Source organism: Pezoporus flaviventris, unplaced genomic scaffold, assembly GCF_033815535.1.
Source record: "Pezoporus flaviventris isolate CSIRO_AGI_PZ_B2104156 unplaced genomic scaffold, CSIRO_AGI_Pfla_v1 ptg000078l, whole genome shotgun sequence".
Lineage (NCBI taxonomy): Eukaryota > Metazoa > Chordata > Aves > Psittaciformes > Psittacidae > Pezoporus > Pezoporus flaviventris.
Genome location: NW_026892626.1, coordinates 7,818,476 through 7,833,517, shown reverse-complemented (window position 1 = coordinate 7,833,517; position 15,042 = coordinate 7,818,476). Strand labels below are relative to the sequence as shown.

Genomic DNA, 15,042 nt, shown 5'->3' with positions numbered 1-15,042 from the left:
ACACTTCCATGAGAAGTCAGACAGGAGCAACTTGAAGTCCTCTGTCCAGATGTAATTTGCAGAAAAGTGCCTCTGGTTTTAAGCTTTGTCCTTCGTGCACAAATGTCACTGAAATAGCCAGAAATGCCATCCTTGTTGCTTCACTGAAAAGCACTGTCCCAGCAGGCAGTCTGTGAGGGCTGAAGGTACAAGCTGGGAAGGAGCATCCAGAGAAATTGTAGAACAGTTTTCACCAAATCTTTCATTTTTTTCTCTCTGGCCTTGATAGTACCCATTTGCTTGCTCTGAGACATTGTGCCATTCCAATTTCTCTTCCAGGAGGCAAAAAACTTGCATTGGACAAAGTATTGAGTATTTGTTTACAGGATGGCTTCTTGATGGAATTACTCATTGAGGAAAGGATTTTTCCAGCCTCTTCATGCTCAAGGAGAATTAATCAGTGGTACTAGGAAAACTAAACATTCTGTAAATGTTTCCTACTGCGTCTGATCACTAAGCTACTGGAAGCTCAGAAGAGAGGTGGGAAGGAATGAAAAAGAGCAGTTCTAGTCTTGTGTCTGTTGAGATCTGTTAGTATTCTTCCTCCTTGAGCTTCAGTCTCCTTTGAATTTTGTTGCAAAAGATTTTCATTATTTCTTTTACTGGTTCCTTTATTAATAGATTGTTCTGAACTATCATCTGTTACTAATGCCTGCCCCAGTTCCATCTGTCTCTATTGTCTCAGACACCTCTTTTGCTTCCTACAGTACCTATCCCAGATATCCCAAAACATTAGGGAAGGAGAAGTCATTTGCCATTAACTGGAATAGTAATTTTGAAGTGCCTCGCCCTTTTCTGTGCTTGTCTGTCCCTCTTTCAGGGACACCATCTCATTTTGCAATGTTTTCTCAGTACTGGCGGGTGGAGTGGGATTAATTTCAAAACATTTTGTTCTTAAGAGGTTGCTGATCTTAATTTAAAAAGATGAAATCGACAAATACTTTACAAAATACAGATGTGTACATTTCTCTGGTTCCATACAGTTTATGTATGTTCTCAGATAAAAATACAGAACTAAGGTTTGAGTATTTCTCAGTGGAGAAACAGCAATAGAGGGTACGATATTATGTAGGTATGTTGCAGTTATCCTAAATTCAACTGTGAATATCCAATATCTCTAGCATTTAAGGAGAACATAGAAAGGTGAAGAAAATAATATTACTGGGTCATCTTGATAGTATTTCTCTTCCCTGTCATCATTTCAGGCAAAGCCATGCATGTATTTTTTAATATATATAATTATTAAAGTGTTTTGATTCCAAATTAGATTAATCTAGTAGTGTTCCTATTCAAGGGGAAAAAAAGATTATGTTTTATGTCCAAATGCATTAGTACCAACATATAGCACTTTATGATACTCTAGCAGTAACACAGGCAGTCATGACATAATGGCCAATTAAACTGGGTTTACAGCTGTTCTCTGAGAAGTTAATGAAGGTTATCTTTTTCTATCAGGAATGTATCAGGAATGTGTCTTGCATTCCTACACCTACTGCCCTCTTTCAACTGGAGCTTTTTTATTATGCTTGCATCTTCTGTTTTTCTCCCCGTGTAGGTCCATATTATATTTTTCGCCTCATACATGTTATTATTTGGAAATAGATATTCCAGTAGAATGGAATCTCTAAAGACTTTTAAGCTATCAAGAGTGCATACAGATACAAAGAGGAACATTTAAGTCAGTATTCAAAAACTGACATCCAAGAGATGAGCAAGTGCGATGAAACTGAGACTTCTTACTTTCACAAAAAGCTTCTCAGTTTCCATGAAGATAAGGAAGGAACAGAGAGTTTTTAAAGATTCTACATGATGGGCACATTACTGAACTTTAGAGGGCAGAAAGATGGTGAATTTTGTCTCATCTGCTATATTTTCTGCGAAGATACCAGTATTTTTATCAGGAGGGAAACCAGGTTAGATGGAAATGCTAAAGAAGATAGAAAGAACATTAGTTCCTACTGCAATGGAATGAAAAAATCAGGTCTTAGTGGGTGCTATAGGAAAGTAGAACATGGAGATAAAGTTGTGAGTGGCAGAGTTGTGTCTGAGGTAAAGGCTTTCTATTTGAAAGGCTAGTTAAGTGTTGGAATAAGCTATCAAGGCAGGTTATTTGAAAACCGTTTAAAACCAGATTTCTTCACAATGGTATAGGTTATTTTACTTTCTTCAGGGGAAAAAGATGGACCAGATGATTTTATTACTTTTTTTTTTTTAATGTTCTTTCCAACCCTGTATTTCTGTAACTCTTTTTAAGTCTAGTGGCTTTGATCTGGATGGTTGTTTGCTGTGGAACATGTTGTGAAAGTGGTGAATCTTAAAAGTGCTGAAGCAAAATGTGCCTCTGAAATTTATATCCTGATAAATATAGTTACACTTCTTCACTCAAGCTTTTCTAAATAGTTAAGCCTCCTCAGCCAAAGTGGTTCACAGTAGTGTCCAGAGGGGTTTTTAGTCCTTTTAAATAAAACCTTAAGTATTCCACAATATTTTTCAGTTGTTGGAGCTTTTGATTAAAAGTAATCAAAAGCATGTTACTGATCCAGGATTTAATTGTTTTCATCTGTTTATTGATTAAGTGTTCAAATGTCAGTTTCAGAACAGTGATAATGCTTGAACAGATTGATATCTTCATACTTCTTGTAGGACCTTGATGTTGGAGCAAGAAAGGTGAAGTTATATGTTGATGAGAACCTTGTATTTGATGGTGAATTAGAGAGAGCCTCTGGAGATCTCCTCACTGACCATAGCACTACAATTGACCTTAAAGATCACAAGCAAGATATCTCTGCATATCCTGCAAATGAAATGAAAGAAGTAAATGTACCTGCAGTCACAGAGAAGGAAGCAGAACTACATTTTAAATGCTTACAGTCAGACAGTGCTTCACTAAACTGGAAATCTTTGCCAGAAGAAAATCTTCTTGACCATAGGATGAAATCGGTCAGCTTTACAAAGAAAAGTTTGTGTGAGGATAATCTGAAAGTGTCACCATCTCAAGTTTGTGTAAAAGATGCCAAAGAGAATGCAACAGTGCAAGCAGTTACGGAGCATGTTCAATCTGATGATGAACTTACTTTGAGTGAGCAAATGGAAAAGCTAACAGGAAGAAAATTGCCTGATTCTGCAGGTACAATTCCTTCTTGGTTACAGTCATCTTCCCAAGTAACAGGGAATAATCAAGTCACTTCCAGTAAGCAGAAACCTCCCTGGCTTGCCACAGAACATTGTTCAGGCTTGAGATTTCAAACACAGTCAGATGGAATCATGAAAAACTTTTCAAAGCTGGCTAATGAGGATGTTAATTATCAGAGAAATGAACTGGGAAGATCCAGTAGTGGAAATGGAAATGGAGATGAGAGATCGCAAATGCTAACCAGGAAGGATGGTGATGTGGGCTTGGACATTTTGGAGCAACTTCCTAACAAAAATTCCTGCAGCTTACAGTACCCTACAAGTGGAAGGAGAAGTGTCAGATGTGTACAAAAGGGGGGATTAAACACTGTAAGTCTTGGAGAAGGTGGTTCTGCTCTCAAAGGTAAGAGCTCACAATAACAACCTTAGTGCAACTCCTGGCATATTTTGCATTTTACAGAAGCACAGAATCATTTAGGTGGGAAGAGACCTCTTAAGATTCCTGGAGGAGGTATAGTTTTGCTGTTTGCAGTATTCAGTTTTTCTCATTCCTGCTATGACAATGCTCAGAGTCTCTGTCCTTGTCCTACACCTCATGTGAAATGGTCTTCTGCAAATTTTACATTCTCATTTAGTGTTTTTAAATTTATTTGGAGGAGATTAAAATAAATTATATTCTAAAATTTGACAGTTCTGCAGACAGCAAATGTTTGCTAATATCAGAGATGAAGATCTGCAAAAAGAGTGTTACCTCAAGGTAGTGAGGTCACACTCCATTTTACGTTTACAAATTTACAGAGTTTATTTGTGCAGTAGGTTTGTGTCTTTCTCAGTAAGAATGTATGCTAAATATATTTATTCAGAGTGAATGGAGAATTGGTCTTATTTTCCCTTCACCACTTGATATACCTCTTCAAAACTCCCTCAGACATCTGTGCTTATTTATGAAGAGTTTTCTAGTAAATTTAGCTGTTACCTTCTCTGTGCTTTTGATTATCCTTGTCATCCTTCTCTAAACCTTTTTTAGTTCCCCTGGATCCTGTTGGAGGTGGAGGATCCAGATTTGTGTAGTTGTGTTCTGCCTCTAGCAGTAGCTGTCAGCATGTCCACAAGGAAGAGTATGAGAACTGGTCAAGTTTTGAAGTTCCTACTCTCTCCCAGCCTTCAATGTTCTATGGCTAAGAAATTTTCTGGGCATGGGGTAATATTTTTGTCCTTAAATAGCACAAGAATAGAATTTCTTATCCACAAGTTCTACTTGGGCTTGCTTTTAAGCAAGTTTTTTGATTTCCATTGCTCAGGATGTATTTTTAATCCTGCCTTTTCAGTTTCAAGCCATGGGTCACTCTGACTTCTTTTTTGGAGCCTTCATACCCCTCTTTAGCATTCTGTAATTCTTCAGCATTCAATAACTTGTCTCAAATGAAGAGAGTGTGGCAGGCCAAGCACAACAAGGCGCAAAGAATTGGAAAAAGAGGTTACAAATACACAAATTGAGATTTTTGGGAGTGATTTTGGGAGTGATTTAACATCAGAACAATTTACATGAAAGTATAGCTTGCTGTATACTGTATCTGGGTGTTTACATTAAAGTTATGGTGATAAAGGACAGGAAATGTGCCTAAATGGAGGAATGCCAGTTGAAATTCAACAGCAGGTACTACATGAATTTTTCACACAAAGGCAACAAAATTATTCTTTCTAAACTTAGAATGTCTGAACTTTTCTTTCTCTGCCCCTCAGAGAAAATGGCAATTTTGTAAGTATATCTGAAATTATACCTCAAAGAAGAAAAGTACAGAAGTAGTTGGAATAACTGCCATTTTCGCTTCACCTACCACTCACCCGTTTGCTGTTTCACACATTTTATAGCATCTTTGTTAGATTAAAAACTTCTTAGCATTATGGAAACTGTACATAAATCCTACTATAGTAATCTCTGTTCAGCTGTAAAAATTGTAACAATTTAGGAATTTTAATGTAAACTGTAAGATGAGGGTTATCATGATTCTAATTACAATGTCCTCTCATTTTGCTCAGAGCAGGTCATCTGGTGCTTTAAACTCCCAATATGTGTTTGTTCCTGGGAAAACTGCATGCCATCTAGCAGCTTTTGTTCTCTCTGTACTATACTGCACAGGATAAAGCCATCTTCAAAGTGGAGCTGAGTGAGCATTAACAACAGGAAAGCAGTTTTAAGTGTTTCCCTAAGAGTGGTGAATTTTAATTGGAGCGGGACTAGGGGAGCTGCAGTTTCCCAACAGTGGAATGTGTCAAAGGGGAGGCTGCACAACCTCATTTACAATGTCACAGCATGCCTTTGGTCAGTGAATGAAGAATAACGAGAACAACAGGAATTAGAAATAGCACGTCCATGCATACTTGGCTCGAGTTAATGTTGCTATGAAAACATACAGTTTTTCTTTGATAACTGTTTAATGTGTAAAGGAAATGATGGAAATATGCTGATAAAATTTGCAAATAACATATAATTTGGGGTATTATGAGTTAAGAAGATTGAAGAACTGCACAGAAAGATGAACTTGAAGATGGGAGTAATAGCAATGGAATACAATTCGGTAGTCCTGCTTGGAGGGTCATCTGGGGACTAATAACGAAAAATTAAGTTGTAAGCTGAATAATCATCAATTGCAAATGACCTCTGGAGAGAAGGATCTTGGTTGAGTAGCTGATAACAGATTGACTATGAAACACTAGTGTGACGCAGACGTGATTATAACAGTGCACTCCAAGGATGTATCAGCAGAGGCTTTTCTGTGAGGGAAATGTTAATATCTCAACACAGGCACTCATGAGACGTCAGTTGGAAAACTGCAGTTCTGATCATCCATTTTCAGGAAAGCTGATTACAAAGTGGAACAGATATAGAAGACAGCTTTTAGAATGATTTGGGAAATGAAGCCTGTGATTGAAGCAGGGAAATATGATTGCTATTTATAACTGCTGGGAGTAAAAATGAGATTAACACAACAGAGAGAGAAGAAAGATGTTTTTTTTCAAGCAAGAGTTGCCCCAAAATGTAGTTTAGTAAAGTTTTGAGAGAGATTGTGTGGGATGTGTTGCCGTCAGAAGCAGGACAAGGGACTTGGTGATTTAAGAATCCCCTCCTAAACCCACAGGGTTTGAGGTGTCATTATTTCTTGGGCTTCAGGATAGCATCCATCATACAATCCTCTCAGGCATGCAGAAGGCTGGGAATATGTCTGTAACATCTGCAAGTGGGACACTCGTTATCTGCAGGAAGAGTTTGTTGTTCACGTGGCTCCAGTAAAAAGAATAAATCTTATATTCTAAAATGTATGCCCAACCCTGTAAGCCTTCACCCACTGACCTTTGCTTTTGGGCTATTCTCTGCTTTCCTTTCAGAGCTTCACTTCTGTTGTCACTCCTTAATGTAGCTAACAAACCTGTTAACCTCCCATTGAAAATCACTCCTATTTAAACTGCTGTAGAAGTGTTTCTGAGTTGCAATCTCTGTGCTGCTTGAAGTACTTAACATTTAAAAAAGAGGGGGGTTTTAAAAAAGGGAAAAAACCCTCCAAAACAAGGCAGGCTAATAAATGTCAAATACTCTTCTCTACATGCTCATCCTGAAATTTTCAAACTTTGACATTTTAAAAGTGGTACATATATATGCAGTATCTTCTTTAGGTAAATTGTCTTCTCCAGTACTTCCAAACAGGAAGTACTGTTTTGGATCATCCACCCAAAGAGTATCCATATAGAAAATGGTTTGAACAAGAAAGTGACTTTTAAATGGCTGATACTTCCGCTCTGTATTTCCCTTGTGGGCAAGTTGGTCTCCAGGCTTTCATTCTGAAAGACAACCTTCTTTCAGGTGGTTTCCCATCTGCTTTAAAGTTCTTATTTTTATCTTTCTTGTCCCAGTGTAAATTATTATTGGCCATGGATAGATTAGGAACATTGCCTCTTTCCCAGTGTTCGAAAAACAAAGTTAAAAGTTAGTCTTGAGCAGTCTTCTGGGAAAAGATAATTTTGCAGCAATTGGCACTTACTCTTGATAACCATTTGTGTTAGTATCCACTCAAGGACATTGTACAGAAGTAAAATCTAGCCCATGGGCCTGTAATTGTTTAGTACTGTACTTGCTTTTCTTCATTTATTTGAAGAAAATACATAAGTGACAGCTTTATTGAAAATCTTCGTTATTATCTGCTCTTAATTGTTTTGAGATGGAAATTAAGCAGCTCTCCAGTGCAGTCACAAGGAGGGCATGCTTTTTTCCCACTGTGCCCCTCTAATTGGTTGTCTCCACTGTGTTCCCATTAGATACTTTGTCATTAGCCCCCTTCTGCCTCTCATGCTTGCTGAAAAGTGAGAAAAATATTTGGACATTACCTACATAGAACACAACACTCACCCCATCCTCCTTGTATACTGAACTTCTTTTCTCACCACTTTTCTTTATATACACAAGGTTGACTTTGACAGGAAGCACTGTCTTTTCTCTGTAAAGCTTTAGAAACTTAACCAGTTCAGCCATTTCCAACTGTATGAAAGATCTTCTGCAGAAATGCAGACAGATGATTTAAACTATTGTGACAGACAGACAATAAGTATCACTGGGCAAAATCCCAAGTTCTGTAAATGTTGAGTCAAGAATTTGCAGTCTCAAACTGCGTTGCATTTTGTACCTTGGCATGTGCTCTGCTCTTCAATAGTTAAAAGTGCTTGTCTAAATGGGGAAGGGAAACTGGTACATGTAGCCTTTCTAATAGGGAGGCAATAGAAAAGTGCTACTCTAAAGAGCATTTTACGGTAAAGGAACACGAAGAGCAGCAGCATAATTCTGGCAAATCCATGTTATAGTATTTGCTTCCAGTCTTGTTTTTACATGAAATGCCTATGTAATGTTGTTTTCAGGTGATGACTTTTCTATGAAGGACATAGAAACCTCTAGAGCAAAGTGGCAAAATGAAAAAGAACACACTCTGCAGGAGTCCTGGAACTCCTTGGTAAAGTTTAATTATTCCCATCGTGGCCGAATCTCCAACATGGATTTTCAAGGGGACATCTTTGATGAGTTTCTCCATCAACAGAAAATCAACTGGCCTGGAGAATATCAGCAAATGAGAAAAGAGGGACTACAAACACTACCAAAAAAACAAGAAGGAGAAAATTCTATGGAGGCACATGATGGAAATGATTTTAAAATTCCTGTTTTACCTTATGGACAGCACTTAGTGATAGACATTCAGACAACATGGGGAGACAGACATTATGTTGGTCTTAATGGAATTGAAGTTTTCAGTTCTAAAGGAGAGCCTGTTCAGATATCAAAAATAACGGCTGAGCCACCTGATATAAATATTTTACCAGCTTATGGCAACGATCCCAGAATAATAACCAACCTAATTGATGGCGTAAATCGGACACAGGATGATATGCATCTCTGGCTAGCACCATTTACCCCTGGAAAACCTCACTTCATCTTTATTGACTTTGTGGATTCCTGTCAAGTAGCTATGATTAGGATTTGGAATTATAATAAATCCCGCATACATTCTTTCAGAGGTGTGAAAGACATTATAATGATATTAGATGAACAATGCATCTTTAAAGGAGAAATTGCAAAAGCTTCAGGAACCTTATCTGGAGGTATGCTATCATTTCTTATTTTCTTTGTGGAAACAGTAGTACAATACAGACAAATACATTTAGCTTGTTATCACTTTACACTTCAAAGCAAGCAGGCACTATGTATAGTGTTTAGTCCTTTTAATTTCAAAATGTAATGCAAAGCCCAGTAATGCATTCTTCAATGAAACTATGAATTTTAGCAGCCTATAGAGCTAATCTCTATTCTTAATGATGGCATAGTAACAAGGCCGTATTTCAGTCACATCAGATAGACCTGTCTTTTGGAAAAGGTGATGAAGAAGCTTTTCTTCCAATTTTCTTTTATATGTATTTGAAATTCGACCAAGTTCTGCAGGTTTTTCTGCTGTGCAGTATGAATTTGAGAATGAACATACTAATTACATCAGTTGTCAGTATCAATTTACTGTCTATTGTCTTTAAAAACTATAGCAAATTAAATGTAAGAAGGACCAAAAATACTTTTATCACTCTATATATTCTTCTGTATTTTATTCTGTGTGTTGCCTTCAGCTCCAGAGCACTTTGGGGATACTATATTGTTCACTACGGATGATGACATTCTTGAAGCTATATACTGCTATGATGAGACATATGATGGAGAAATGGAAAATGCCAGCTGCTTGAGATACGAGGAAGAGTTAAAGAGGCCAACAACTGCTGATAGGGAGGGAGATGAAAGACCTTTCACACAAGCAGGGTTAAGAACAGAAAATCAACAGGTAGGGGCCTCTATGTTCAGAACTCCCTATAAATGTCTGTCTGAAAGATGACATGGAAGTAGTAGACACTGATTTCCATGGTAGAGTAAAGCTCTGCAGAAGGACTAATACAGCTCTCTGTCTGTTTTGAAGGTATCTTTTTTTTCACCGGCTCAATAATTTATTCAGATTTTTGAAGCCCCAAAAGTGCTCAAAATTTTTGTTTCCCTCAATGATTAATAAGACTACAAGGAAGACTATACTGTTGTTTTTTTTTTTTCTCTCTTTGCTTACTCGGACAGAGATTCAAGGGAGTTCTATTTGACAGAGGTACTCCTGAGCACTGACAGTGATTTTTACCATAGAGTTAATATATAATGAGTAGCTGTGCTCCCTGTCACTCCAAACCAAAGATTTTTTCCATATTTTTCACACAGAGTGTACTCTTGCTTGTTTCTTCCTCCACAGATGAAGTATTTTATCTGAGAAGGAACTCCCTCTCTGAACCTTCCCCTTAGTTTTTCCTCTTTCCTCTTTTGACTAGCATCTGCACAGGTCTGTGAGCGTTTTGCAGTATAAAAATTTTCTTTTCCTATTCCATACAGTAGGTATTTTACTACTTGGAGGAAGGCCGTATTTCCAAGCACTGGAGTCTTGCTCTATGTCTGAGCAAAGATCCTGCAAGATTTTCTGCTCAGGGTGTTGTGGGGCAGTCTTTGACTTGATTTCCATCAAATCTTCTGCTTTTGAAGAATCCTCATGAGCACCTACTGTTGCTTCAATGAGGTTATCTGTTTCTAGGGGGACACACTCTTACTTGTAAGTCTGTGAGGACATCAAAGCTGAATCAATCTAAATTCCAGTTGGTTCTGCTAAAATGCTCCTAGTGATGTATTGTTCCTAATGAGCCTTATGCTGTTGTCATGCCTTCATGTTCTGTTTTGTCCTCTTCTGGTGGCTTATAAGATGTCATAACATTGGAATTTGATCTTACTGTTAAGATCATTGTTGTGGTTTAAGCCCAGCTGGTAACTCAGAACCACGCTTGCCCACTCCCTCCTTTTTCCTCCCCCTGCTCCCGGAAGGATGGGGAGGAGAATTGAAAGAATGTTAACTCCCACCAGTTGAGATAAGAACGATCCAGTAACTGAGATATAACACAAAACCACTACTGCTACCACCAATAATAATAATAAGGGGAATAACAAGGGGAGAGAATACAATTGCTCACCACTCGCTGACTGATACCCAGCCCGACCTGAGCAGCCCTTCCGGGTAACTCCCCCCAGTTTATATACTGGGCATGATGTGCTGTGGTATGGAATACCCCTTTGGCTAGTTTGGGTCAGGTGTCCTGTCTTTGCTTCCTCCCGGCTTCCCGTGCTCCTCCTCACTGGCAGAGCATGAGACTGAAAATGTCCTTGATGGGGGTAAACATTACTTAGCAACAATTGAAAACATCGGTGTGTTATCAGTGTTGTTCTCAGACTAAAGTCAAAACCGCAGCACTGCGCCAGCTATTAAGATGGAGAAAAATGACTGCTACTGCTGAACCCAGGACAATCATGAGTCAGTGACCCTAACCCTTTGACATTTCTAGCACTAGTTAACATTGGCAACAGTAATTTTGTTCCCTTTTTTGCTTGCAGTATCTTAAACTGTTCAGACACCTTATGCAGTGCAGGATTTCATGGACACAAATTGAAGTTCACCTTTCTTTTCTTGACTGCTTGTTTATTGTGAGCATTCACCAAGACTTCTTCCTTTGCAGTAGCCTAGACCTAGGCTGTTTGGAGCCCCTGCCTTTTATTTTGTTTTTCATCTGTGGTGTTCTTCATACTCTTTCTAAATCTGAAACCTGCTCTATCAGCAGTGGAATGACAAAAGCTATTGTGTCTGAGCCATTTAACTCTGATCTCATTCTGTGTTTGCTGGTACCATCAAGATTTTGTAGATGGATGCTTATGCTATAAAATGATACAGATCTAGTAGATGATTTGTCTTCCCCAGCATAACACTGTAATTCAGACTGGTATTGGGTTTAAAATGTCTCTACCTGTTGATCACTCGCCCGTTTTTCCTGTAGTGTGCTCAGTGGATGAAACAGTGTTTTACTGCACTGAGTACAGAACTTTTGAAAAGCTCTTAAGAAGTGTCTTACTTTCTTGTTAATATTATCCATGGTCATCTGTCTTTCCCGTAACTTCAGTAAACCTTAATACATCAACTTTTATGGGAGGTCAGACCGGTAAATAGGGTGTTTGACCTGACTCTGACTATGACCGACAGCGGATGCCTAGGGAGAATGAAAGAATAGAGCAAACATGCAGTGGCGTTTCTCTGAAACACTCATCCAGCCCTTAGAAATTTGTCTTACAAACGTCACATTTGTGTTTAGTATCCTGCCATGGATTTTTATTACATTATTTCATCCATTAGCTTTTTGAAGCTGCATGCACTTGTACAACTTGCCGTGCTCTGTGTTGTTTCCCAGCTTAACTTGCATAGCACAAAGAACCTCTTTATGTTTGTCTCTAGGTTCGTTTAATGTCCCCTAGGCTTTGTTTTGGAAGAAACTAAATTATTTCTGATTCCCTTCTTCAAGCCACTCAAGAGGTTTATGCCCCTCTGCTACAGTCTCTTCTAAATCTCTGTTTTCCAGAATGGCTAGTCCTACTTCAGTTACTTGTCACACGGAAGGTGGTGTATTATGGTTAAGCGTGGGACCATGGTAGTACTTTCTACTTTTTACTGCTTTTCCAAGAACTCCTGTACTATGGTGGTATTTTGTTCTAGCCATAAGGATCTAAGACACAGGTAGGACAGTGTTCACAAGCTGAAGTGGTTGAAATAGTAGAAAATTAGACCATATCTGAAAGAAAAGATAGTGGGCACCAGTGGAATGAAGGAATCTGAGTAGCCAATAAAGGAGGAAGAGGGAGAAAGAGGTGATAAGGTGGCTTGGCACAGGTGGTTTATGATCGGCAAAGGAGGGTATTATTCTGCCTTCTGTAAGACTGGTAGCTTTGTTGCATCCATGGGTTTTGATAGTATTGTTGCAAATTTTTATTCTCAGGCTGGTCTTTTTAAGTTGCTCTGAGGAAAAGCCATCAGGCATCAAAGACAGAGTCACTGTTTTGCAATAAAGGTACCCCCAGTGGGAGGGTTTTTTTTCCACCTTTTGTAGATTATCTATATGCATTTATTTCAGTGCACAGTTCTTGCTCAGTTTCACCTACTTAATTACCTCAAGGACATTTGCTACTACAAGAAGTATATTGCCATCTGGGAGCATACACATATTAGATCCAGGATGTCAGTGGTTATACTGCAGAGATCTAATATAACAGTAAGAGAAAAGTGTTGACAAGTCTTTTATTTCTTTTTTCAGGTGCAGTGTAGGTCCATTTGGTGTATTCTTGGTGACAGAGAGTCTACCTCGAGTGATAAATGAAACTGTAGTTAAGGAATCTGCACTAGGAGTCTGGAGTTTCCTATTTGGCTTTTTGACTACTAATGAAGATTGAGCTAATTGTTTTTGTAGAACTATTTAAAATAATGCAAAGATTTCATTCTATTCTGCTATTGTTTGGAGCCTAATACTGTACATGTAAAGTTAGGATTGTTTTCCTCACATGTAGCATTTTTATATTTGCCTGCAGTGAACATAATTAAGCATTTTATCATGCTCACTCAATGAAATTAAGTCTGTCTGAACCCTTTGGAGTTCTCCTTAGTCTTTAATAACTTTATTGCCCCAGTATGATCAGCAGATCTTATCATCTGTTTATTAACTTTCTGCTTTGCTATGTTGAATAGCGTAACCTATTAATTAGTATTGTCAGAGAGCAAACGTAAGCTTTTGGGCACATTTGCTCGTTTGCTCTGGCCTTGAGAAGAAACTGTGGTGTCACTGTCTGAGGTCTTAACTTCCTCCCAGACTTCTTGTCTCTGCAATGTATTTGCAGTATGCAAATACAGCATGTTATTGTTTGCATGGCAGTCCGTAGGTAAATAAGAGTGACTTAAGAATTTTAGACTCTTTCTGAACAGATAGCCCACACGAGAGAGTCTCATATTTAATACTCCTATGTGCACTAACAAAAAAATACCAAACTGACGGTCTTGACTTTCTAAGCATCCAGGTGATCTACATTTTGGGGTATGTTTTCCTTTTTTGCAGGACAGCCTGACTGGTGAAGCAAGGAGGAGATTTCCTTGGCAGTGTTTAAGGCTAGGTTGGATGGAGGCTTGGGTGACATGGTTTAGTGCGAGGTATCCCTGCTCAAGGCAGGAGGGTTAGAACTAGATGATCTTAAGGTCCTTTCCAACCCTAACTAGTCTATGATTTTATGATTCTATGACATACAAAAGGCTGGATGTAAAAATCAAAACAAAACAAAAACCCCAGCAAAATTAAGAAACAGGAAAAAAAACCCAAACAAAACCACCAGCCTCCTCCCCTTTATAAACAATATGCCTGTAATGTATATATGTTATATATGTTCATTGCATCTATTGGTTTATGTTTTAGGTTCAAGAGCCAGACCCTCTCTCTGAATATGTACCCAAGGAATCAGGAATATTTACTGGAAAATGTAAGTTCTTACATTTACTTCTTGCCTGACCACTTTCTCCCCTAACATTTTATCATGGAGGATCTGATTGTCTGAGCTGTACAGAACTTTGTAACAGATGTCAGGTCTAGAATAAAGAAGATTAATTGAAGGCCGCAGTAAACAAAGGCAGAAGCTTTGTTACTTTGTTACTATGGCTTTTAGAACATTGTATCATAACAGTTGGATTTTAATCTCAGAAAAATAACACTAGCCATTTGCCTAGTCCCTGAATGGGATTTGTAATAGCTCTGCCCCTTACGCAGTAATTCTCTCCCAGTCCTATGTATTTATGTAAGACTGAATTTCTCAGATCAGATTGACAACAGAAACCCCTCAGTAAAGCTAGACCAGAACGTTATATCCATAGTTAAAGTACCTGATTTCTTTATCCTGTACTAAAACAACTCTCTGTGGGCCTGTAAATTATTTTCTGGATGGCTCAGAATTTTCAGTATCAGTTCCTGGTTCTTTCATCAGCACAAGAGAAACAGGATTCTGTGGAGTGGTCCCTTAGACTTGGGGTGAGAGTGCTCTTGATTCTTCTGGTTTGGGGGAATTAGTGGGAATTACGGAAATCTTAGGATCAATACTGCCTTCTTCACCTGGAACTCCTGGTAATAAATTGTGCATGGAGGCACTGAGGATTTGTATCCTTGACCTGCTGTCGGTAGTTTTTCTCTCTTTCATCTTTTTACCAGTCATGATGCCAAGGAGAAATAGTGTCTCAAAATGTGATGGTTACTGGTGCAAAGTCCAGCAAGTGGCTGGTTACTAGCAGTGTCCCTCAGGGGTCAATGCTATCATAGTCTACACTGATTAATGTCTTTTTTCTTTTTCAAGAATTTGGATGATGTGATAAAGTGCAATCACAGCAAGGTCGTGGATGATGTTAAACAGAGGGGAGTTGCTGA

General features: G+C 38.5%; 1 protein-coding gene across 6 annotated transcripts in view; it reads left to right on the top strand.

Annotated features, from left to right (window-relative positions):
* The window catches only part of KATNIP (katanin interacting protein), a 60,967-nt gene that overhangs the window by 24,662 nt on the left and 21,263 nt on the right, over positions 1–15,042 (top strand). For all 6 annotated transcript variants that reach the window (XM_061473206.1, XM_061473204.1, XM_061473203.1 and 3 more), the window contains 4 exons: positions 2,683–3,574; positions 8,077–8,811; positions 9,325–9,533; positions 14,047–14,110. In XM_061473206.1, coding sequence (XP_061329190.1) covers positions 2,683–3,574; positions 8,077–8,811; positions 9,325–9,533; positions 14,047–14,110 — 1,900 coding nt within the window. The remainder of the gene's footprint in view (positions 1–2,682; positions 3,575–8,076; positions 8,812–9,324; positions 9,534–14,046; positions 14,111–15,042) is intronic.